Source organism: Vigna umbellata, chromosome 9 (assembly GCF_029865625.1).
Source record: "Vigna umbellata cultivar VRB3 chromosome 9, Vumbellata_1.0, whole genome shotgun sequence".
Taxonomy (NCBI): Eukaryota; Viridiplantae; Streptophyta; class Magnoliopsida; order Fabales; family Fabaceae; genus Vigna; species Vigna umbellata.
In genome coordinates, this window is record NC_142173.1 from 16,453,563 (window position 1) to 16,479,778 (window position 26,216).

Sequence of the window (26,216 nt, forward strand, 5' to 3'; positions counted from 1 at the left end):
TTTACGTTTGCACTTATAAATGCAAAGCTTTCTTAAGCAGCAATAACACTACAGAAATCCCAGTAGTAAAATTCTAGAGCAAGAAAAATTAAACCAGTTGTTTTAGATATTTAAAGGTGAAAACAAAGTAGTTTTGAAAAATCATTTAATTGCCAAGTATGTGTTAAAAATTCAAAAATTAAAATTACCCTTTTCAGATTGAAAACAAATATATCTGATTCATTTTCAAAGATTCACTTCATTAACCATTCAAACAAAGGCAACTTCAAACACATATCAGACATGTATCACATAGAACATCTACCATTTTCAAAGAACTACACTTAGATATTCCATAATTCAAACTTGAAAAATACGCATCTAACATAGCCAAATGAACAAAACCGGAGGATAAGAGAATTGCAAAATTCGGTGGTTCTTAATGTCATCCATTCTAACAATTAAGATATCATAACCAAAACAAGAGAAGGCATTTCTGAAACTCTCCACTCAAACAAGAAAAAAGATAACAGCTTTCAATCACCCTTCTTCCTAAAAGAGCATCCCTCAGTTAGTCTTGCCCGTCCACCAGTTGGCTGGCACAAGACAGTCTGGCAGTTCCCACATACAACAACAGTCTGAGAGTGGCTAAACACAGTCGTTCTGCAGTAAAAATTCCATACCAATCAAAAAACACAATCAAACTGACCTAGTTCCCAATTAAAATCAATCAAAAATACACAACCCAAACGACCTAGTTCCTAATTAAAATTAATCAAAACTATACAATCCAAATGACATAGTTCCCAATTAAAATAAATACAATAAATACAATCCAACTGACATAGTCCCAATTAAATCAAATAAAAAAGAATACAACTAACCTACCTCAGTTCCCAAATAAATTCAATAAAAGCAAAGAAACAACTTACATGTTAAAGCAACCCTGACACTTAACATCCTGCAAAAGAAGAAAAAGATCAACAAACCCAGTTGGACAATAACTAAAAATTCATCAGAGCAATATCCCTTTCAAGAACAGCAAACATTAATTTGGGCAAAATTTTCGTTTCAATCAAAGGAAAATTAAAACAGAGTTGGAGCATATATGTGACAATACCATGAAGAAAGAGTTTGGGGACTGAACAAGACGCTTAAGTTTGTGCTTCCTCTTCTCAATCTCAGCGGGAGGATTCAGCAAATCAATATCATTTTGAAGAACCTATTTAACACACAAAGAAACAGTTATTCATCAAGACCAAAAAATTAAAACACAGTTCAGAAAATCCGCCAACAACACATAACGTGAAAAGGGAAAACGGAAGAATGAATAAATGTTAACATATTCCGCTATCTTTCAAGCATATCTTCTCCAGCTAATATGAAAACAAGGGCAAAACAAAGTTAGATCTAATGCGATGAAAAGGGTACTCACCATGTTGGGCAAAGAATTTGGAGGAATTAAAAACCCTAGAGAATGTGTGAGTTGCGGCTGAAGAAGAACAAGGTTTAGGGTTAATATCAAATGGTTCTTATATAAAGAAGGATGTGTCCAATATATCTTTCTCAACAGGCCCGGCCCAAAAGTATGGTTTCTTCTTACCAAAGAAAAGCAAATTACTTCTAAAACAAATTATAAAAGAAATAAAATTATTTATATCAAAGCTGTTATTTTAAATTAAAAGATATAATTTTAATTTAGGCATAATTTAAATATGAAATTAACATTAAAATATTTAAAAAATGTATTTTTCATATTTGTTTCCTATAAATACTATTTCAATAGATATTTTATCATCACGGTCATTTTTTTTTATTATAAAAATTAAATATTTTAACTTTAATTATAATATTTTTAACAATAATATATATTTTGTTTACACCATAGCTATTTTTTAAAATGAAATTATATTAATATTAATATTTAAATTTTCTAATACTCTGTTGATTACAATTTGATGAGATCTACATTCGTTTTTTCAAAAACCTTATCTTTGTATAAACAATGTAATTAATTTTTTATATGCATTGTAATACATAATACCATACATCATAATACAGAGGACTTGTAATAGTATCACAATAATACAAGACATAAAAATATTAAGTTATTTATAATATGTGTAATAATTTTTAAATTAAATAATATATAGATATATAAAAGATTTTTTATTTTTCAAGTAAAGCTATATATATATATATATATATATATATATATGGAAAAATAATTTATCTATAAATGAGACTTTTGTACCAAACTAGGCAAATTTTCCTGTCATATTACGAAAATAGGCAAATTTTGACCGAAAGAGAAGTCGTGGGGGCTGAACGACTTCTAATGAAGAAGTTGTGCCCCCTACACGACTTCACACTGTTCATTTGACCAGTGTTGAAGTCGTGCATCCCAAAAACGACTTCATGGTGTTGTAATCGATTACCGAGCACTGTAATTGATTACAACGTGTTGAAGTTGTGCCCCCTGCACGACTTCACCTTTGTAGGCAAAATTGACAGTGGTAATCGATTACACCTTTCTTGTAATCGATTACCAGGAGGTTCAGTGTGGATAAACTTCTTGGTAATCGATTACAACAAGAGTGTTCAGTGGGCAAAAACTCTCTGGTAAGCGATTACAACCTTGTTGTAATCGATTACCAGAGTGTTTGGGTGTTGAATGACATTTTTATTTTGTTGTAAAGCATCATTAGAGGTTATTTATGTCTAATTATTTTAATATTTGCAAGCACACATGGTTCTTGATGACATTGTGATGTATTGTTATGTGTAGGAAGAGTAATGTTTTTAATGTAAATACAACAAAGTAAAAGCATAAGGAAAACTCATAAATGAAATTTGAACTATTTTATTGAATTCAAAATGCATTACAAAAGCAAAAAGCTAAAAATAAAAAAAATGAAAGTACAATAAAATTGAAATGTATCTAGGAAGATGATTCACCATGTGGACCAAAATGACAACGCAGATAGTCAATGTCGTGCTCTACATGCTCAACTCGAGCATCAATTGTATCAAAGCGATCACCCATGTTCAGCTCCAGTTGTTGAAATCTTGCATTCATGCTTTCATTCATAGTATTGAAGTTGTCCCCAACAAATGTTCGGAGATCATTGATCCCCCTCATGACGTCATCAAATGAAGTAGCTTGTTGTTGAAGAAGGGGTGGTGGTGGTTGTTGTTAAGGACGAGCTTGATTATGGCGTTGAGGAGGAGGAGGAGAATATTTGTGAACCCATTTGTTGTCAGCATTTTGGGTCAATCCAAAGGAGTCTATCACTTGCCCTGATATTGTGATATGCCTATTACGTGGGGCAGATATTTCATCATTCAATTCAATTTGAAAATGTTGTAGGATCCGGGTGACCAAAAATGGATATGGTAAAGGAGCATCTGGCCTCAAAGCCTTCTTCTTCCTATGTCGGATGAGATGGCTCCAGTTTATCTGCTTTGTCGTCATTATAATCCACATTAAGAGTATATCTTCCTCGGTAGCCTGTGCAAAGTTAGAAACACATGGAAACAAAACACGGCATATAACATAATGTAATATTCTAGCCTCAGCTGTCATAGAGCTGGCTAGAATTCTACTCATACGAGGTTTGTATGGCAAACAAATCAAGTCTCTTGCTACGTCCATATTGTATTGATCCTCCCATACCTAAACTAATTTACCTTCAAATTTCAAGCCAACAGAGGGCAGGTTGGCTATGGTAGCTAATAAGCTGGGTTTGCTAATCATTTTCACATTTTTTACCTTAGTCTTCATGGTTCCATTATCAGAAAATTTGAGGTTGCTATAAAAGACACGTACTAAATCAGGATAATAGGGTGTAACATCACAGACAAAAGTCATTCAAACCCAGATTTTTCAGTATGTCAAAAAATTCAAAACCGTGACTGTTGAAATATTCTTCATCTAGCTGTTTTGGGTCAATGACTTGACGGTCACTAAAAAGTGAGAAATACCTTTCCGATAGTGCAAGGGTCGAAAACTGAAGATTTTGGTGTGCTGAAGTTGGTGATGGTGGTGGTGAGGGTGAGGGTGAGCTTTCAATCGGTGAAGGTTGACGGCGGCGACGTCCCGCAACTGTAGAAGATGAGCCCCTAACCCTTTGCCTCTTTGAAGATTTCGCCATTTGAGATTGCAATCGGTGGAAATTAAAGAGAATTGAAAGGAGAGTGGGAAAATGTTGTTTAGAAGTGAAAAGAGTAGAAGAATGTGTGATTTTTGAGGTTCGAGAGGTGCTGTAATGGTGGAGAGGCGTTGCAGATCGTAGGGGAAAGAGTGAGTGTTCGTGAGGAGAGAGAAAAAGTTGAATTTATAGGGTAAGGTTTCGCTGGTAATCGATTACAGGGTTTCTGTAATCGATTACTAGAAGATCTGGTAATGGATTACGGAAAAACTTGTAATCGTTTACCAGAGGCACTAACTAGAAATATATTAAAGGGGAACTTCATTACAAACTTAAAAATTATTACAAAACATAACATATTATTATTACAATCATCCAAGTTGTAGTCTTAAAGAGTTGTAAAGAGTTGTAAACAATTTAAAACAATATAAAGAGGGTTAAACAATACAAATTATTATGACATTGGAAATATGAATCTTCTTCTTGTTTGTCCGTGTTCGTCTTTGTAAGTCCAATCTTTGAGATCCTCGTAGTGCTCAACGTCAGTTGGAGGACAGATATTTATTGTTTGGACGAAGAGTTCAATATACTGAGATGTGTTTGGACGTTTAACAGATCTGTCAATAGTTTGTGCATTTTGCCAATGTCCAATCATCTGTGCAATGTCATTATCACATTGAATGGAAGTTGTATCATGAATAAGGTGGTTGTTACGTACCTTTATTGGACAACGATAATCAATATACGTGACAACTTTTTTGTCTCCACACTGGACAATTTCACTTATTTGAGTTAGGAGTTCATTGAATGTTGAATTTGATTGATTGAGGTGTTGACTTTTGCATCTGATCGAAATTCTAACCCGTACCCAGACCGACTTTCTATGATTCCAGCACCTTTTAGTTGACCTCCGAAATAGATTATTGTAGGTGAGTTCAGAGTGTCAGTTGTGGGTGTCACAGATGAACATGATGCATTTGTTGGATTCATAAGACTCATGATTTGGTCCGGAGATCTTACCCATGTAACATAAATTTCTATGACTGCGTTAATGGGAAATTGAGACTTACATGTTATCATTTGTCTGACATCTTCGTCTGATCGTAGCTTAAATGCTTCATATGAGATATTTTGATCAGCATTAATTGTGGGTCGGCGGAAGTACAACTTGTTGATGGTTGTGTTAGTTGGTTTGTCAGACGTTATGCAAACTTTTTCCTTAAGGAGTTTGTGGGTGCAATCGTATGGGATGCGAAACAATTTTGGATGCTGACATATAAATTCGACCCCATGATCGAAATTCCTAATTTCGTCGTCTTGAAATAAGGCAACAAGGTATGAATTATATAGGTTTTCTCTGTCAGTGGCATCCATGCCAAAAATTCCATTCTCGTACGAGTTCATTTTTTGTAGGGGATGAACTTTGGAATGAGTTGAACTTGAATGGGAATTTGGATATGACTACAGAGGAAATAAGAAGTAGGAGAAAGTTATGTTTTAAGGTTGTGTGCAAAACTACAAGATGTTTGCATGTATTTATAGTGGCAAAATGTCAAGTGTTGTCCAATCACAAAAAATGAGTTGAAAAGGACAAAACAATTTTATGACATAATTTTTTTTTCATAATTAAAAAAAAATATACAAAGTACATAATTATACAGAAATTAAGTTCATATCTATCTATGTCCTCTAGTCCCACAAGTGGGTCTTCTTCGTTGTTGTTGTCATCGCCTTTGTTATTATGGTGCGGGAGTCTGCGTGTCTTCGTATTCAACACTGTGTTGAGTTTCAATCGACTGTTCTTGGTATTGGAAATCTATGGTCGGTCGATAAACGTTTTCTGATGAAGAAGCGTGTTGATATGAAGACGACGAAGTCATTGTCGAGGTTCCAAAATAATTCGAAGGACCTGCACTAAAAGTTGAAGGACCTGCAGTGAAGGTTGAAGGACCTGCACTACACGGTGTTGATGGTGGAAAATATCTGTAAGAGCTTCCAATCTGAGGATATGATGATGTCGGTGGGATGTGTTGTTGGAAGGTTGGATACGGAGATGAATATGGATAGTACAGGTGGTCAGAAGAAGACCTTTGTGGTTGAAAATGTTGTTCAGGATCCATGTCATACTGTTGAATACAATGTTTAGGTTAGGTTGGCAGCAAAAAGAAAGCCTTGAATAAATTAAAATATGAAGATATTGTTGTACCTCTTCGTCTGTTGACTCTTCAATAGGAGAAACATAGCGGATTGTATGACTTATATACCATTGCATGTACTCGAATTCATCGCGCAAGTGACCATTTCTGTTGAATGGAATACCGTTAAATACACGATTGTGACGGTCATTCCATAATGCAATCCACTGTTGATGGTGTTCTTGCCAATTCCAATTTGCGCGTCCTCTCATATCATGTTTATGTTCGTCATCTAGATTCATTGGTGTTTGCGGGACAGTCTATTGAAATCCAAATTGACGCATGACACACTCTGATTGTTGGTATTCTACAACAGAGAAGCATATCAGAGGCACAACTACTCGACAAGTGGGGGGCAGTTCCACTGGAATGATCTGACGAATATCATCACGTTTGTACGGTGTCCATATGAGCTGAAATATTGAAATTATTGTTTAGAATACAATTTATACATTTATTGCAAAAGACAACACGTACATATGTAAGAGGTGTTAAATACCTATTTAGGTGAGAGGTCGTCCAATTTTTGACAAAATTGTTGTACAGTTGTGGTGTCGTGGAATATTGACTACGTTGTTCGACACCATCTTTTCGCCAACGGAAAAACAACACCGGTAGAAATGTCTTCCTGAGTGACTTCATGTATTTGTGGAGAGATACATGTTATTCTTTCCCATGCCCAGCATTGCAACAATATCATGCAGCCTCCGATATTGTTTTGATCCACCCTTGTACCATGATCGAGGGCACGGTACAAGCAGGAAAGCATTGCAAATGCCCAACTATAGTTTGAGACGTTCTGCAAGTCAGCTAAAAGGGGCAGATACATCAAATGAACCATACTTGCAGATGTATCTGAAATGATTATGCTGTTAATTATCATCAACATATACGCTCTAGCGTATTGTTGAATAACCTCTTGTGTGGCATCATGAGGCAATTAGCGAAATGTATTATTCAGCCAAGACAATTTAATTATGTTGCCTCTGACATTGTTCTCCAAAGGAAAATCTCCTAGTAGTTGTTGACAAAAAAATGTTAGAGGACCACTACTGATGCCAGTGACAACATGACCTTCAATCGGAAGCCCAAGTTGCAATGCAACGTCTTCCAATGTTATAGTAATTTCCCCAAGAAGCAAGTGGAAAGTATGAGTCTCCATTCTTCACCTCTCAACCAAAGCAGTCACTAGCAAGTGATTTATTTCCATATTTGAAACTTTCAAAATAAGGTTAAACCCTCCTACTTCTAGTATATTCATGACTCTTTGATCGAGTTGGTCGACATGTTTTGATATCTATATTGCATGCCTTCTTGGTCGAAGTACTCTTTCAGTGTCTTCCCAAATTGCCTTCACAATATGTTTGTCTTGAAGACGTAGAAGGAACATATCGACGGGAAGTTGACGTGCGAAAGTCATTACGAATATTTTTTTCCCACTTCGATTGAAAACAAATGAATATAACTAAGCATTGATGCCCATACCTACTTTCACGTCTTGTGATGGCACAAAGAAAACAGAATGTGAATACAATGCTTCTGAGGTTCCCTTCACCAATTTATTAACGAAGCATTAATGCTCATACCTACTTTCACGTGGTTGAAAAGATGGGATGCACAACAGGAATCAAAAATAAGTGGTGCAGGTTGAAGGAATCAATAATGGTGGCTACCACGAAGAGAGACATGCAGAGTGAATAGGAAGGCATGCATAGTGAATAGGAAACGTAAAAAGAAAAGTCAATGCCTATTTTGAAGTACATATAGAATACTTTAATTAATATTGGAAGTAGTATATTATTTTTATTAAAATGTTTATAATAGGTTATACATGTTCTAATAAATTTTTTTATTGAAATGAAATTTTTATAATTTTTTGATATTTTTTTGGATTTTTTTCGAATTATATTAAATAAAAAAATAATTTATGTAAATAAAAATAATTTAAATAAAATAAAAGATGAAAAAAGTGAAATTGTGGGGTAGACGACTTTAATTAGTGAAGTCGTACACCCCTGCAACTTCACTTTTTTCATTTTTTTATTTTATTTAAATCATTTTAAATTACTAAAATTAGTTTTTAAATTCTAAAAAAATTCAATAAATTAAGTTTATAAATAGGAAATAAATATAAAATATATACAACTATTTACATACATCTAAATATACATAAATAATTTTTTTACATATTTTTTACAAAGAAATCAACCAAAATTATATTTTTAATATTTTTATACATCAAATAAGGTTGTTAAAAAAACACATAAGTTAGTTCACATTTTTTACATATTTTTTACAAAGAAATCAACCAAAATTATATTTTTAATATTTTTATACATCAAATAAGGTTGTTAAAAAAAACACATAAATTACTTCACATATGTCATTTAAAAATGGTATTTAATTTTTTTTATTCAAATGATTTTTTTATAATTTTTTTTGATCTTTTTTGGTATTTTTTTCGAATTATATTAAATAAAAATCTAATTTATGTAAATAAAAATGATTTAAATAAAATAAAAAATGGAAAAAAGTGAAATTGTAGGGGTAGACGACTTTAATTGGTGAAGTCGTGCACCCCTACAATTTCACTTTTTCCATTTTTTATTTTATTTAAATCATTTTAAATTACTAAAATTAGTTTTTAAATTCTAAAAAAATTCAATAAATTAAGTTTATAAATAGGAAATAAATATAAAAATATATACAACTATTTACATACATCTAAATATACATTGTCAACACCCAATTTCGTCCAGGTGACTAAATAATATAGATTTTTTATTTATTTTTATTTTGTTCTCTTTTATGTTAGTTTATGTTACTGTATTTTATTTAGTTATTTTTAAGGAAAAAAAAGAAAATAAAAGAAAAATGAAAAAAAAGCAGGTTTGAGATAGTTAACTAAGCCTTTTGATATGTCATGCGACAATGCTTCAACACACAGTAAACACCTCTACACGAAATCAACTTCTTTCCGTTTTCTGGAAAGAGCCCTTTGTGCACCATGGGTTCTGCTATTAATTATACACCAAAGGGGAATGACGTTTGGACAAGAGTGGCGGCTTTGGCAGATGGCTCTTGATTCTCAATTGATCCTTATGGGCTAAATGACAAGGGAGCGGATCCCTTCATCAGGATTCAATTTTGATTCTTCCATCGAACATACCCCCACTAGCAGAGCCTAGCCACACAACGTTTGACCCTTCCTCACCTCCACCTTCAACCATAATCCACTCTCGTTACCACAACCTAACCAGAAACTCTTGACTCCCCTCACCTCCAATACCATTCATCACTCATCAGCTAACTTCACCTACAACAAAGAAATAATATAGGCCATGTTCAGAAAGGAGGATAAGTAAGGAGATTGACCGACGACTACAAGCCATAGCACAAATGCGAAATCAGTCCATAGAGTCAACATGAATCACACCATCACCACCTTCAACAATTAAAGAGTAGCGCTCCCTTTGCATAACCCAAACCTGCAAACTGATATCCCACATCGTAGCCCAAATTCCAGAAGTCCACCTTTGTTGATCCATCATCTTCCTATCTTTTCTGTTAGAGAAAATCCTAGTAACCTCTACCTAAGCCGAATTTCACTGGTGGTGAGGAAGTTACAGCACCGCAAACGGAGGAATCCATGAATGTGGAGATAGGCGAGCCCAAATCGAAAGAAAGAAAAATGGGGTAGTGTCAATGGTGGCATGCTAGGCTGTTGGTGGTGGAGCCGAGGTGGTTGCCGACGTTAGTTGCGTGTATCAGCGGTGAGTCTGGGCCGTGTGTGAAGAAGAGAAGGAGAGAAAGGGGAAACCCCTGCCTTCGGGCTGTGCCAAATGGAGGGTGACAAAGGAGATCGTTCTCCCTTATGTTGTTTATGGAGTAGAAGATGGAGTGGCTGGATGCGGAAGAAGGCATGTCTCCTGTGGTTATAGCAAGCGGCAGTCGGCGATGAATGGGAGCGCTTCTCTCTCACGCGCGAAGAGAAGAAGAAGAAGGGGAGCCTAGTGTTGTGGCCAGTGATAGCTCCGGTGGCGAGTGTCGTCGCTAATGCGCCGCGAACCGCGGCAAGTGGTGGTCGGTTGTGTGAAGGTTGAGTCGTGACCGTCGTGTGGCAGAGGTGAGTGTCCATGGGTTCTTTTGTTCAGAGGAGAAGACCCTGGGTCTTGACGCTGCTTACGCAAATGAAATGAGGCTGGTAGAACCCCTAATGGGTTTCTGGTTGGGAATGAGAGGCTTTGGGCTGAAACTCATTCCGTTTCTGCAAACAAAAAAAAAGAGGACCGGGCATTGGGCCCATTTCGGGATGCACCTCCAATTTCATCTTTACACTCCCAGCCAGATATAAAGTTGGAGAAAAAGGGCTTTGGCCCAAACTAAAGAGCCTCAATTTTACTCCGCACCTTTGGTTTTCATCTCTACATCCCTATTCTTATTGGAATTTTATGTTGCTTTTATTTTGTTTTTTTGCTTTTACTATTTGTTTGATTATTAGGTTTTATTGTATGTAACCCCTTGTATGATGACCCCATCCCTTTGTCTTATTTTTGTCTTATTTTTATCTATTGAACTTGTTTGTTTTACATAAAAATTATAAAGTAAAACAAAAAGATGCAATTTTAAAACTACAAAAAAATGATTTTCTAATTTTTTTTTTAAAAAAGAGAAGGATATGAGTGCTCGTGCGATCGTCTGCATCAGCCTAGTACTCGATACTTTCAAGTCTTTCTAAATAATCAAATAACGGTATGAGCAATCGTGTGATCGGTCACATCGTCCTAGTGCTTAATATCGTTCTTTCTCCTTTTAAAAAAATAATCAAAAAATATTTAAATATCGTTTTAAAGTTTAAGCACATGTGTGATCGTTCGCATCGTCCTTGTGCTAAAAACCTTTTCTCTTTCTTTTATAAAAAATACCAAAAAAATATTTTAAAGGTTAAACACATGTGTGATCGCTCACATTGTCCTTGTGCTAAAAACTTTTTCTCTTTCTTTCATAAAAAAATAACAAAAAATATTTTAAAGGTTAAGCACACGTGTGATCGCTCGCATCGTCCTTGTGCTGAAAATCTTTTCTCTTTCTTTCATAAAAAATAACAAAATCTCATTTTCGTAGACCATGCCTTATCATTTTATGGTTTTTCCGTAGTTTTTCAGAATAAACTATGGTGGCAACTCCAAGTCTCTTTTTTTCAAACCCATTCTTTTTTGGATCGTCGTCCCGTCGCGATTCCGGTTGCGACATACATAAATAATTTTTTTACATCTATTAAAACATCTCTCAACATCTTTAACTCTTACAAAAAAAGATTACTCAATAAAAAAGAAAATCATGACAGTGTATCCTGTATCCGTAATACTTTATACTAATCAATCAAATGTACTAACTCACTGCATGCATCCAATCCTATACATAGCTGATAACTCATGCATGCATGCAATCCTATACATAGCTCATGCTGGCAATGAAAAGTAGTACTTGCCTACTTCAAACCGTAACAACTTCCATGTCCAAACTGAACTTCAAACTTCAAATTTCATTATATATATCATTCCTTCACCAATCCATCTTCACAGCCAAATTTGACACTCAAGAAATCTCATCTTACTCCAATCTTTCTTTTTCTCGTGAACATTTTCGTGGAACTTTGGAACATCTTCATCATCGCAAATCATCGACGAACAGCCTTTGATATTAGATAATGTTGATGAATTCATCAAAGATGATGAATTGGATAACATACTTGACGATGAACACAATGACGACGACCACATGACACAATCATCTCAACATGTCATCCCAGAGCTGCATGACAATATGCAATTGCAGTTAAAGGAGGAAACTATTGCGCAATCAAACAATATCACATCACCAACGGTTACAAATACAACATTGTTGAATCGAAGCCTAACATTTATGTTATTCGATGTCTGGAATACCACAACGACTGTCAATGGTGTTTGAGGGCAACCTATAGCAAAGTTCGTAAATATTGAGAAATCAAGAATATCGACGGACAACATACGTGTTTCTCAAACATACTATCTCAAGATCATACAAATCTTGATAGTACTCACATTGTCGCAATCGTATCAAATTTTGTCTGCACAAACCCCTCCATTCCCATCAAGAGTTTGATTGCAGATATTAAAGCTCGATTCAGATATTATGTGTCATACAGAAAAGCTTGGATCGCAAAACAGAAGGCTCTTGCTATGGAGTTTGGGGACTGGGAAGAGTCTTATAACCATCTGCCGAGGTGGTTGCATGCCGTGAAGGATGCAAATCCTGGTACAATTTTACAATGCACTACTTCTCTTGTGGAGATTGATGGAGAAACTGACCATAATTGCTACATTATGGAAAGAGTTTTCTGGTCTTTCGGTCCTTGCATAGAAGGATTCAAATATTGTAAACACATTCTCCAAGTTTATGGAACATTTCTATCAGGCAAATATCATGGAACTTTGCTCACTGCCATAACTCAGGATGGCAATATAAATCTTTTTCCATTGACATTTGCCATTGTAGAAGGTGAGACAAAGGAGGCCATGATATGGTTCTTTCAACTACTGCGAGAACATGTTTGCCCTCAACAAAATATTTGCATCATCACTAACAGAGGAAAGGGTATCCTATCGGCCTTAAGATCAGAAGAAGTTGGTTGGGAAGAAGATGGTTTCAACTCTGTTTATTGCATACGTCATCTAGCCTCCAACTTCAACAATAAATTCAAAAATCAGGACCTCAAAAAACAATTCATCAATTTAGGTACTACTACAAACTTTTTTACTACCAATTTACTGTTTATATTTTGATAACATAATTGTACAAATTTTTTATTTATTACGTCCTTAGAGCTTACGAGGTCAAGCAACCCATTGTCACGACAAAGTTTACTGCACTAAGAGACCAATACCCACAACAAGTTGATTGGATAGATAAAATTCTATGAAAAAAATGGTCGTAATTTTGTTATTAATAAATAACTATTACTATTTCTTATTAATATTTCATATAAATTTTGTTTTATTCTTTTATTAAGTTTTTCTCCATTCATTAAATTATAATGACAATTTCTTTCTTTTCTCTAACACAAACAACAAAAGAAAAATGTATACAAAATAAAAATTTCATTCAACACCCAAACACTCTGGTAATCGATTACAACAATGTTGCAATCGCTTACCAGGGAGTTTTTGCTCGCTGAACACTCTGGTAATCGATTACAACCCAGGAAGTTTATCCACACTGAAAAGTGTAATCGATTACCACTATCAATTTTGCCTACAAAGGTGAAGTCGTGCAAGGGACACGACTTTAGCACGTTGTAATCGATTACAGTACTCGGTAATCGATTACAACACTATGAAGTCATTTTTGGGATGCACGACTTCAACACTGGTCAAATAAACAATATGAAGTCGTGCAGGGGGACACGACTTCTTCATTAGAAGTCGTTCAGGCCCCCTACGACTCCTCATTTTCGTATTTTGAAAAGAATTTGCCTATTTTCGTATAGGATGCAAATTTGTCTAGTTTGATACATTTACCTATAAATGACAATTTTAATAACAAATAAGTGTATATTTAATACTTAATAATATTTACAATATAAAAAAAAATTATAATTACTTTTTATTTATAAGCACAAATTATATAAACTTATATATCTAAATAAATATGAAAATGAATGTTTTTTCTTTAAGAAATGGTTCAGATTTCCTATTAAATACTAATTTCTAAAGGTGATAAACTAGTATAACTATAATCTCCCATATTTAATAAGATTATTTCAGTCAAGAAAAAACTTAAACAATACGAAAATTAAATAATATTAGGAAGATATTTTTAAATAATCATTTTATTCAACTATATCAAAAAATATCAAATTATAATATTTATTAATTTGTTTTAATAAAAAAATTAAATACTTTTAGATTTCGACAACAATTAATAACAAATATTCAATTTTAAAATACAAATATTATCTATATTTAGTAGTATGTAAAAACTAAATTGAAAATACTCAATTTTGTAAAGAATTTATAATTTAATGAAGTTATTTTTATTTTTCATATAAAAAAATAAGTAATTACAATGCAAAAATATAAATTATGTCATCCAATTTAACAATAGTACAAATTTAATTGAAAAATATAAATTTTCTAAATATATAATTAAAAATACCCAAATTTATATACATTTTAAATCTTAATTAAACAAACTCACGTTGGGTCTTTCTAATAAAATATCTTATTACTTATAGGTACACTTTCTATATCTAAAACATTCCGTTGCCTTCCACTGCAGACCTGTTAAGGATTATAGATTAGTAAAAATATGGTTTAATTGCTTCCTTTGTCCCCAGTTTGGTTGAATTGTGTCAAATTCATCCTCATTTTTAAAAAAGTTTCATTGTCGTCCTCACGTGGTATAAAAGTGTCAATTGAATCCAAACATAGAAAAAATTTGTGTCAAAGTAGTCATTTTTCCTATATTTCTGTGTCTTCCTTTCATATGTCACTTCTCTGGAGTTATGAAAAGCCTTAAATTGGATAAGGTAAAATGAATATCTGTACTTGATTGTATGAAAGGAAGACACAGATATATAGGAAAAATGACTACTTTGACACAAATTTTTTCTATCTTTGGATTCAATTGACACTTTTACACCACGTGAGGACGACAATGAAACTTTTACACCACGTGAGGATGACAATGAAACTTTTTTAAAAATGAGGATGAATTTGACACAATTCAACCAAACTGGGGACAAAGGAAGCAATTAAACCTAAAAATATTAACCCTAGCCTTTAGATGTCCAAAGTAACATTACAAAATTATTAACCGAAACGATACAAAGACAAAAGTTTATAAGAACTTCTTAATGTTGAATTCAAATTTTCAGTACTCCCCATAACACCCTCAAGACCACAAAACCTCAGGAACAGAATAACACTAAACCTTTAAAATAGAAACCAAGCAGATTTAAAATAACGTTATAGAATGCAGAACAGAAGTGACACACAAATAGGTACGATATTGATATATATAAACCCTAAAAAATCGAACAAATAAAGGGGACACGACAAGTTTAACAAATGGAACAATCAATATGATCAATATGAGCCACTAAATAATTACAATTACAAAATTACAATTACAAAATTGGATCCTAACTGAGTACAGTGTGCTTCTCTATCATACAAAAATGAGCTAATAGATATATGAAACTTCATTTTAGTTTAATGAAGAACCAAGCCGGACAAACCAATTTTGTCCTCCTAAGAATTTTGAAGGATTTACTGCTATTTAAAAAATAATGGATATAGACAATTGTCACAATAAGCAATTGTTGATTTTATTCTTGTAATCAATATCTTCACTGCAAAACCATTCCTAATGTATAGTTGCCAACGGTCAGCCATGTCAATAAGATTAATTACCATGCAAGAAATTTCTTCACTCCAAATGCAAACTTTTTTTCGTACTCTCATAAACCAAGTAGGTGAAACTTGCTGAGGGTACAACCTTGAGTAAGGTAGGAAATATTCCTTTGTAGAATCCCTTAAAGCCTTCATTTTTATAGGTTTTCCTGAATACATCACCCATTCCCTTATAAGAGCGTTGAGCCTGCATTCTGAAATCGACATGGGTTTCATTTTTAATTTCCGTAGAAAGCAATAAGTGTTGAAGTCACTACATATTTAAGCAACAATTTACATAGAAAGCAACAACACATAACCGCCAAGATTACCTTGTTCTAACCACCTGTAGTGGGTAAACGCACGTTGCTCCAACAGCCCCGGATACAGTCCCACATCCCAATTGCACTAGAGGGCCAGGTTCTACAGAATGCCATAAAATCTAAATACAAAAATTGAAGGCAATAACTGATACGGAACATCACAGGTGAATCAGTTTTTTATTTTACCTCCATCACGAATAATATACTGCTTGGACATATCCTTCAAGGTTTCATACGCAGCGAGATCTATACCAGCATAAGGGATAATCCCAAGAAGAGAAGGAACCAATCCCCTGTAAAATGCTCGGGGTCCCTCCTGAAGCCAAATTTCTTTTGAAAGGGTTCCAAGACTAGGAATTCGTCTGCTTTCACAAGCATAGGTTTGCAGTCGCGTTTTAACAAGATCCATGGGATATATTACAGTTTGAGCTATAGCACCAGCAATACCACCAGCTAATAGCCGCCCCATAGGTCCAATATTAGCCTGTGTCTCTTCCCCTTTGGCCCTTACAATAAAGGTCTTCAACATCTCATAGCTATAAAATCTAATGGCACTCTCAGGGGCAACCTTTAGAACATTTAAGCCATTCCCTCGAAAAAATCCTAATAAACCACCTTCTCTCCATATAGCTTTTATCGCAGGCATTATCTGAGCTCGTGTTGTTTGGACTTGCATTACAACCTTTAGACGATCAAGTGGTGCAGTTGCTGTGCGTGATGTAGCACCTGCTACTCCTCCTGCAATCAGATACCTACTGGCATGAATGTGCTTACTAATGCCTGCTGGAATAACAGACTGTTCCCCAATATCAACCATACATAGCCGCTCCAAATAATGGTAAATGTTCTCGATAGTTGCCTCGTGAGGGTAAAGCAGCAGAAAATCCCTCCATTCTTCAAATGTTATAACACCATTATTATCCTTATCAACATGCTCAACAAAACGGGCAAGTTCCTCATCATCAATCTTTATCCCTACAATAGAATGACCAGCGTAACTTATTGAATGAAATACATCACAGAATTAATAACATCTTAGTCACACAACAATAGTGCACTAAATAATTACAGACCAGCAATCCAAATTCAACTTACGCAATCAGATACCGAGGGCTTATATTGTGTTAATTTGTCGGTAAAATAACAAGGGAAAATTTAGTTTGGAATGAAGTTGAACTTCGATTTATGTTACTGTACTCAGTTATAACTATCGATCAAAACAACCTAAAATCAGATAAATCAGTAGTCAATAAGGCTACATGCAAGGGAAAGGTTGTTTTAATAGGTGATTTTCATTTTCCTTTTCCATTCAACTTTCTACAAGGCAACCAAAGCCTAGGCGAGCAAACCTTGCAGTTAAATTGCATTCATTACGAAGAGATGTTCCAAAATGTTCAACAATCTCCTCACTACAATAAAAATGTAATTAGGGTCTGGTAAAGACTGAGACTTGAGATTAACAATACTTGTGACCACTAATTTAAACCGTCAAACAAGTCAAACCATGGCAATCAAACTTTTCATAAGGAGCACGTAATATCCTCTATCAGATTTTTATTATTATTTTAATGTCACTATTCTTTTAAGGTATCAGATTTTTATTTATTTAAAAAATAACAAATATTAGATTTTTCTTTTTGTTTTCAATATAATGAATGTTTTCCCCTTCAGTAAATACCATACCTTTGTTAAAATCCTCCTTCGTTTGATAAACTTATAAATCATTATACTGACCTCCACTAAAGTATACTAATTTGATCATATTACTAATTAATAAGGAATCTCCAACGCAAGACCCTCGTACTTCGAACAAATCACTAATAAACTCTGGTATTATCTTAGTATTTGAGTTTAAGTCCAACTAAAACTCAAGCTAGCACGTAAACTAGTGAGAATAACCTGTACTTTTTACATTATTTTTTTTTTGGTCATGTCAGTGGTGGACATGGATTTCAACAAAAAATTACACAACACAATTCTATGTCAAACTAACCTACAAACAAAATCAAACACAAGACAACCGAAACACTCAAACATCAACAAAATCACGAGTTAATTTGCAATAAAATGAAACAAAGAAACATGCCTGCTTTTACGAGAGCCTCCCAGAGCTCCTCCGGCAAAATGCAGCCATTGTGTGCTACATCGATGGCCTGAAAAATGCTGTAAATCTCCAACTCCTTGTCGTCCATGTACCTCCTGAACTCTTGGAAATCCACTCTCCCATCATTGTTCGCATCGCAAGCGTTCAACAAATCCTTCGCGTACTTGTACTCCGACGGAATCTGAAGCGCCGAGAGACCCGCCTCGATGAGCGCGTAGTCCAAGAACCCGCGATTCTCTCTGTCGAAGAATTCGAAGAGGTTCCGAATCCGCACCTCACGCGCCTCCTTCGTCTCCTGCGACGCCAGAAGCACGTGATCCAACGTCACAGGTGACGCCTTCTTCATCCCAATTCTGAAGTGAGAAAGAGAAAAAACACGACAATGAGTGATTTTGAATGTGGAAAACGGAAAGGAGGGAATTTGATTTAATAGGGATCGAATGAACGAGAGAATAAGAGCATGCGTGCGTTTTGCTTTAACCTTGGAAAGGGATTAACGCGGAAACGACCGTGGAGGACGTAAACGACGGACAGAGACTCTTCTCGTTTCAGAAATTACGTTTTCATGAGTGATATTGCAACCGGCGGCAATGAGTCGGGTCGCCGGCGATGTTGCCCGATACGTGGAAAAACACGCGCATCGTCATCGCCAAAAGTGCTTATGCTTCTTCGTGAATAGTTATTAAACACAAATAAAAAACAATAAATAAGTTAATAGTTTTTAGGATGTGATTCCGGAATCGGACAGGGTGAGATGCAGAAAAATTTGGAGTGCGGAGGGTTTCTTTTTTTATTATTATTATTATTATTATTGTTATTTTTCTATGTTTCCAGATTTTTCTTATTTACATTTTAATTTTATTTAACTTTGTCTTTGGTTTTGGCACGTTTGGTGGTTGCGCGTTGTACACATGGTCGGTGGCGATTTTTGCAGCCTAACATAATCATGGTACTTTTTGTTATGTATTTAAAATTTTGAGTTAAACATATTTTATGAAAATTTGATATAAGTTGAATTTAAATTTTAAAAATAATTTTTTTAATTAAATTGCGTCACGTTTTCGTGTGTGTCAAATATTACATTTTTTATAAGTTTCCCTTTTAGTATTAATTGAAAAACATGTTTAATACAAATAAAAATTAATATAATTAAAGTAAAAATATTATATTCATCTATTTTTAAAATTTTGAAAATTAAAATATATTAAAATTTTGAATAAAAAATAAATTCTAATTGTGTACCAAAATTTATAAACTAAAAACATACACTTGTAAAAAGTATTTAAAAATAACCTATTATTTATTTTAATTTCTCATCCGTGTCATTGTAATTTTAGAAGTTAAAAGTAAAAATATAAATTACACTTGTTTCTTTTTATTTGTTTTATTTATTTCCATATTCCTGCCAAAAAAAAACTCTTTAACTGTTTTAAAATATTAAATTCACATTTTTTTACTTATTTAGAAAACATTAGATCATATAACCGTGTAATAAAAAGATCATAATGTCTGTAGTTAACTAAAATACCGATAAATAATTATTTTAAAATTTTCATTTTCAAAGACATATCATTCTTTATTTTGAAGATTAAAATGGGGTTTCCTTATGAAAAGAACTATCATGCGATTTTTTCTGTAATAGTACTGTTCCGCATTTTATTTACCCGGATAGGAGGCTTATATTTACAAAGTAGCACGGTTTTCAAAATAAGTAAGAATTTAATCTATAAAAAGATGAATTCTTTAAGGTAGTTTTTAAGATGAATTCTTTAAGGTAGTTTTGCCATGCGTTGGAATATCGAGAGTTACTTACCATCACATACTTCTACCCGTAATTTTTCATTCATCTTTTTGTTATGTAAAATATTTAATTCTTGATAGTTAAAATATATTTACTTTAAATGGATATGATATCCATTGAACACTTAAACGTATATCAAAATTAGTCAACAAATATCTTATGGAATTTTTCACATTCGTGAAGCCTTTCAACATTTTATTTTATTTTTTAACAAATTTGTTATACATCAATAATAATACAAAAATTATTAAATTGCAAACAATCTACAGAAATTAACATTTACGATGTTCAAATAATAAAATCTATAAAAAAATAAATTAATAAACTAAAAACCAAACAAAAAAAAATTAAAATAGTTGATATGCGAAGGCTTCAACGGATGTGAGAAATTCGTTCAGCCTTCAACAGATCTCAACATCCATCGACGGATCTCGAGATCCGTTGAAGACTGAACGGATTTCCAACATTCGTTCAAGGGTTCGCGATTCTCTTCTTCCTCTTACACAACACAACACACACATCCATTAAATTTATACACAACATAGAGAGTATATATATTCAAATCAACAACCAATCAACCAAAATTCCAAACGAACCACTAACTTGGATAGAAGACCAAATGAAACCAAGCACCAAAAAAATGAAGCTTTAATAACAAAAATGTGGAACGGAAGAAGAAAGGAAGAGAGACAGGGAGGGGGTGGGGCTGTAGATGAATGCATTAAGGTTTTAAAAAAGGTAAATGGTAAAGGTTAAAAAATTAACCTAGGATATTTTTTGAATAAAAAAAATTGGGGAGAAGTTAGGGTGGTGGAGGAAGTAACCATTTGGAATATTAGTCAAAAATGGGTTGGGCTTCACATATACATCATACCATACATGTTTCAAGTAAAGGTAAATTATGTACATAACAAGAATCAAACACATGAACATCAGTTTATAATAAAGAGCTCTAACCATTTGTAATACATTTTGCTTCTATAATACTTATCTTTTATTACTTTAAATAACAAAATTGATAACTATCACTTTTTCTAGATATTTATTGTTCCTCTTTATGAGTTGTGGTGTAAGTCATTTATTCCATTGCTCTTTGTATGGATGTGTAGGATATGTGCATATTTATTTTGTATGGGATGCAGGTTTTTTCCTTCATTAATGGTGTATATTTTTCCTTGTTATATGAGGTACAAATTTCAGTTTATTTATCTCTCATCATGTCTTTATTATGTGCAGTGCAACCATTGATTTCCTTTAAACTGTCCATGTGGTGTAGTGATTTCGTAATGTTTGCTTCCATTCCACGGTATCCACTGCTTTTCTTTTAGGCAACTAGCAATTATCTAGGTTGTGCGGTGCATGTCTTTTGTCTCACGTTAGGGCCTCTCTTAATTCATCATGATGTGTGCTTTTCTTTTTTTTAAGACACGTACGTATTAACATCTATGATGCTGAAGTCGAACGTTGTTTGCCATGTAGGATAAAATTTAACGTCATTGAAAAAAAAGACCAAAACCAATGCTTTTGAAAGTACAACGACCAAATGTTATCAAATTTTGCCTAGGGACCATTTCCAATTTTATGTATTACTTTAGGGACCAAAAACATATTCACTAATGCAAAAAATACTTTTTATAACGACTGTTTATACTAGTTATAATTCATCAGGTATAAAAAGTGTCACAGTGGCATAATTATAAAAATGATAACATTTTTTATATCGATTGTAGTTATAACAGTTATAGAAAGTGAAAACACATGAAAACACTAGAGACTGTGAATAATATTCTTGAAATTATTTCACAAAGCAACGTCTAATGGTTTGTAAAGGAGATATATAATTTATTAAGATGTTTAGGTGTTGGTTTTTATAAGATGAATAGATGAAAAACGTTTTAAATAGAAAAGCAATAAACCACAAATTTTATACTAGTTCACTTAAGCTAAACTACATCTAGTTCTCCCTTAAGAATTCTTAAGGGGTTTCATTAATCTTTAACAAGATTACACAAGTTTTACCTCTCCAGGTTTGTAACGATTATTCTCACCACTCCTGGTTCACTTAGTCAACAAGACTAGTCTGAGAGTTTAACCACTCATAGTTTATAAGTATTTTAACCACTTCTGGTCTTAATCCTAGACAACTCGTTTAGATAAGTGTTTTAATTATCTTCAGAATTTATAGCAAAAACAATGTTATGAGCAAAGGTACAAATGATAACTCTCAAAGAGAAGATATAAACAATATAAATAATTTTGTGATTTGCTAAGGTTTTTCTCTTTAAAGAAATATATCTTTAGACGATATATGAGCACAGTAAGCTTGTCTTAGCGTTCATGAGTTCACTATCTTATTCTTCTTATACTCTTCTTCTTGTGTTATCATTCTTGTCTTCTCTTCAAGCTTTTGTCTACATATAGCTTTTCTTGAAAGATGACCGTTAGATAAGGAAGTTGACTTCAGGAAAGCAGGTGGCTTTTAGATAGGAAGTCAGACTTTAGTCTACTTTGTAGCGGTTTAGATCTTTATCATAGCCTTTAGCAAAAATGAGCTTGTACGATGTGAAAAAGTAAAAGGCTTCAAGAGAAACATTCCAAGAATGTTCTTCATCTCTCACAACGTCTTTTTCTCAAGTGTAGTGATTTTGATCATACCTTTTTACTTTAGTGATCTGTACAAATATCAAGAACAAAGTATACAAGCATCAAAACACTTTATCGTACATGCATTAAATATTTTGAATGATGATAAGTGTTAAACTATATTACGTGTTCAAAACATTTTATCATTTGTCATGTCATTCATAAATTCATTGTTTGGTAAAAGCATATAACATGTATAATCATTAGATGATATATATATATATGCTTCTACAAAGGATATAGTGTTTAGTGCCATACATTAAACGATGTAAATCATAAGACGCTTTGCTTTAGTTAACACTATATTTAATAAAAAAAAGTTAGCCTTAGTGTTATAAAGGAGATAAACTTTCTCTTTCATAAGACGCTAGATTGTTACTCATATAATCTATTAGATGATTTCAGAAAGAGATGTTTTCTTTTTCTTAGATGTTGTTCATAATATAAGTTCATCAAACAGTTCTTTCTAGAAAACGTTATTCATAAGTTTCATTTCATTTAGAACAGATGTTACAAAATATTTTTTCTTAGACATTATTTCTTTTAAACAACTGTTCATACATAACAATATTTCATTTGATGCTTTTTGTTAAACTTCAAAACCTGAGTTGTTTAAACAGTCTATTCTCTAGAGGATTTTGTCTTAACAAAAAGTGGGTGCGGAGACATTTTTGAAATAAAGAAGAAAACATTTTATCCAATTCTAGTTATAACCAGTATAGAAAGTGGATATAGTGACATTTTTGTAATACATGAAAAAACATTCTATACAGGTTCTAATTATAACCAATATAGAAAGTGGAAGCGGTGATATTTTTGTAATAAATAAGAAAATTTTTTATACTAGTTCTAATTATAACCGGTATAAAAGATGGTGACTGATTCACATGGCTTCTATTGGTGTTGTGTCAACTTGTGATGGTGGATTTAGGGTTTTGCGTTTTGAATTGTGACTGCGGTGTTGTATGTAGCTTTAATGTAGTGGTTGTGGTTTTTGTTCTTGCAGGTTGCAAAGGCAAATTTGCGGTGGTTCTGTAATTTTGTGCAACAAATTTTGCGTTATTAATGACTTGGATCTAATTCATGGTGGTGGGTTTGATTTTTCGCGATTAGTGTTTTTCATGGATCTTTGTTTTGCTATTGCATGTAAGACAACCATAGTTTGTGAGGTTACTAGTGCTTGGTTACGCCCTCTGGTTGTTTGTGGCACGCGTGATGGTTGTCGTCTCTATAGTGTAGATTTTGTGGTGCTATTTCTAGTGGTAATATTGAGATTTTTGTAGGGAGGAACTTGCGATGTGCAAATTTGTGAAAGGATGAAGCATCTTAGTTTTGTTTCGATTTGTGCTAGGTAGTTGCGATGGTGCGAGGTGATGAAAGAAAGAAGTTGCTTTGGTGGTGATGACATACCCCTAACCATGGCTAAACACATTAAAGAAGAGTTGGAGTCATCTATGGAAGATGGGCCTAGACTCTCTCTCTCTCTTGGGTCATCTTGAGCCATCATGCAGCTTCTAGTAGAAGAATAATTTTGAACCAAGTAGTCTAGGATTTAATTGAACTTTGTATTATGGACATAGTAGTGTAGAATTTAATTTGAGCCTTGTATTTTGGATCAAGTAGAATAGGGTTTTGACCACCCAAGTCAATAAAGGGCCAATGCCCAATGTTGACCAAGGTGGGATGTCCATCACATGTGTTGACCAAAGGAGTCAACATTTTTAGCTAGCTTAGTGGACAAGATAGAGTGGACGACCTTGACAAGTGTCCCTCTCCTATTGATTTCCTCCTAGTTAGTGGTCACTTTAGGAATGGAGAGGTTTTTCCATAGGTAGTGACCACATGTCACCCTCTCACCACTTGTTTCCCTCCTATTAGAGGATTTCTCCTTACTTTCCAAGCTAACCAAGGTGGCTTTTTAGGTTAAAGTTTCTGCCTATTTTGAGATACCTTAGCCATAGAGAGGTGTCTTTCCTTCATATAATTACCTTTGATTTAGAGTATTGTTATGCTTTCCTTCATATAATTACCTTTGATTTAGAGTATTCTTATGCTGCCAATTTTATGTCATAATATTCTTATTAGGTCACCCTAGGCTAGGGCAGCTCAAGTGGTCTCCTCTAGTCACCTTCCTCTAAGAATTGGCTCAATCTCTCTTAGAACATCACTAAACACCACCTCCATCACCCATAAACCATACAAAATCATGAGCTTAACTCTCATTTCCACTAACTTCCACAAACACTCACCCTTCATGCTTCACCGTGACTTTCTCTTCTAACTTTGGCCTAATCTAGTTAAGGAGATTGTCATTAAGTGGTTTGACTCACAATAGAGAGGTGTTTGAGTAGTGGTGGGGTGTTAAATATTAGTGTCATGAAGTGGTTGAATGATGGATTTGATGTTTTAAATATTTTTTTATATCGATTGTACATTTAACTGGTATAAAAGTAATATTTTTTATACCAATTCCAGAACTAATATAGAAAGTAGAAACTTTCTATATCCTTTGATATAATTCTAGAATCGATATAAATTTAACCCATAACAATTTTTTTCTTCATTAATAATTTATGCCAAATAATAATAATGTTTACTAATTTAGTTATATTAGATCATGACTATATATAATTAGTCTTCTCCAATACGATCTTGACAACTACGGATTTATGAGATATATAATAACACTACTTGTGATATATATTTTATAAATAGTAACGTAATTAAAAAAATATAAAATCTTACTAGCATCACGTTTTAAGTTTGTACCTTTACATACTAAATTTAAACTTCAAATTTGTAACAATAACTTATATTCACTTTATCACTGTTTTATTATTTATATTTCTTATAATAAACGCATTCTTCATTATAACAACTATACAGATAATTATACTCATGATAGTTATTTCATTTCAAAAACATTTAATTTCTAATTACAAGAAATATTCATTTCAGTTATTCCTTTATCTATCCATTACCTAAAACAATTCCTTAAACATATAATCATACACCAATTTAGTTATTATTATATATTTTAATATTTAAAAGATCTACATATAAAGATATTTTAATATATGTTATGATATAATAGTATAATTATTTAATTATTTTTTTAAAATTATTAAACTTTTCATTTCAATATTATATCTAATTATTATGTACATCTATAACAATTAAATATACATATTTAAAATTTAATTATTTAAATATGATAATAAGTATACTATTTTGTTACAAAAGAGAGAGAGAGATCTGTGCGTATACTACGACAATATCTACATTGATCCAACAGGGACAGTGACCGATTGATCGACAAATTGATCCATATTGAGTATTAACAAAAATTTATTTATAAATATATATAAATTTGAAGAAGTAAATCTATTAAAATTAAAAAACTATTTTATTAATAAATTTGAAGCATGAAGATTCTTCAAGTGTTAATAAAGTATCGTTAATCATATTGGAATTAAACCAAAGAATTGCCATGAAATCTTAACACAAGTTTTCTAAGTGTATCGAAATTCTCCTTACAGCTCTTCTAAAACTACTCCTTATATGACGTGATGCACTCTTGTTC

General features: G+C 33.2%; 3 protein-coding genes across 3 annotated transcripts; 1 reads left to right on the top strand and 2 right to left on the bottom strand.

The window, feature by feature from the left end:
* Positions 1-374: 374 nt before the first annotated feature.
* On the bottom strand, positions 375-1,557 carry LOC124833436 (small ribosomal subunit protein eS27y-like). The gene is made up of 4 exons (XM_088098064.1): positions 1,415-1,557; positions 1,100-1,201; positions 912-940; positions 375-642 (listed from the first exon to the last, which is right to left on the bottom strand). The coding sequence occupies exons 1-4, from the start codon at positions 1,415-1,417 to the stop codon at positions 516-518; spliced, it is 261 nt and encodes an 86-aa protein (XP_087954190.1). The 5' UTR covers positions 1,418-1,557; the 3' UTR covers positions 375-515.
* Positions 1,558-12,260: 10,703 nt separating this feature from the next.
* On the top strand, positions 12,261-13,152 carry LOC148192714 (uncharacterized). Its single transcript, XM_088099273.1, has 2 exons — positions 12,261-12,292; positions 12,405-13,152. The coding sequence occupies exons 1-2, from the start codon at positions 12,261-12,263 to the stop codon at positions 13,150-13,152; spliced, it is 780 nt and encodes a 259-aa protein (XP_087955399.1).
* A 2,278-nt stretch (positions 13,153-15,430) lies between these two features.
* On the bottom strand, positions 15,431-18,962 carry LOC124847084 (calcium-dependent mitochondrial ATP-magnesium/phosphate carrier protein 2-like). Its single transcript, XM_047324476.2, has 5 exons — positions 18,671-18,962; positions 18,172-18,542; positions 16,272-17,060; positions 16,095-16,185; positions 15,431-15,977 (listed from the first exon to the last, which is right to left on the bottom strand). Exons 2-5 carry the CDS (start codon positions 18,533-18,535, stop codon positions 15,800-15,802), a joined length of 1,422 nt encoding a protein of 473 aa, XP_047180432.1. The 5' UTR covers positions 18,536-18,542; positions 18,671-18,962; the 3' UTR covers positions 15,431-15,799.
* Between the last annotated feature and the right edge of the window lie 7,254 nt (positions 18,963-26,216).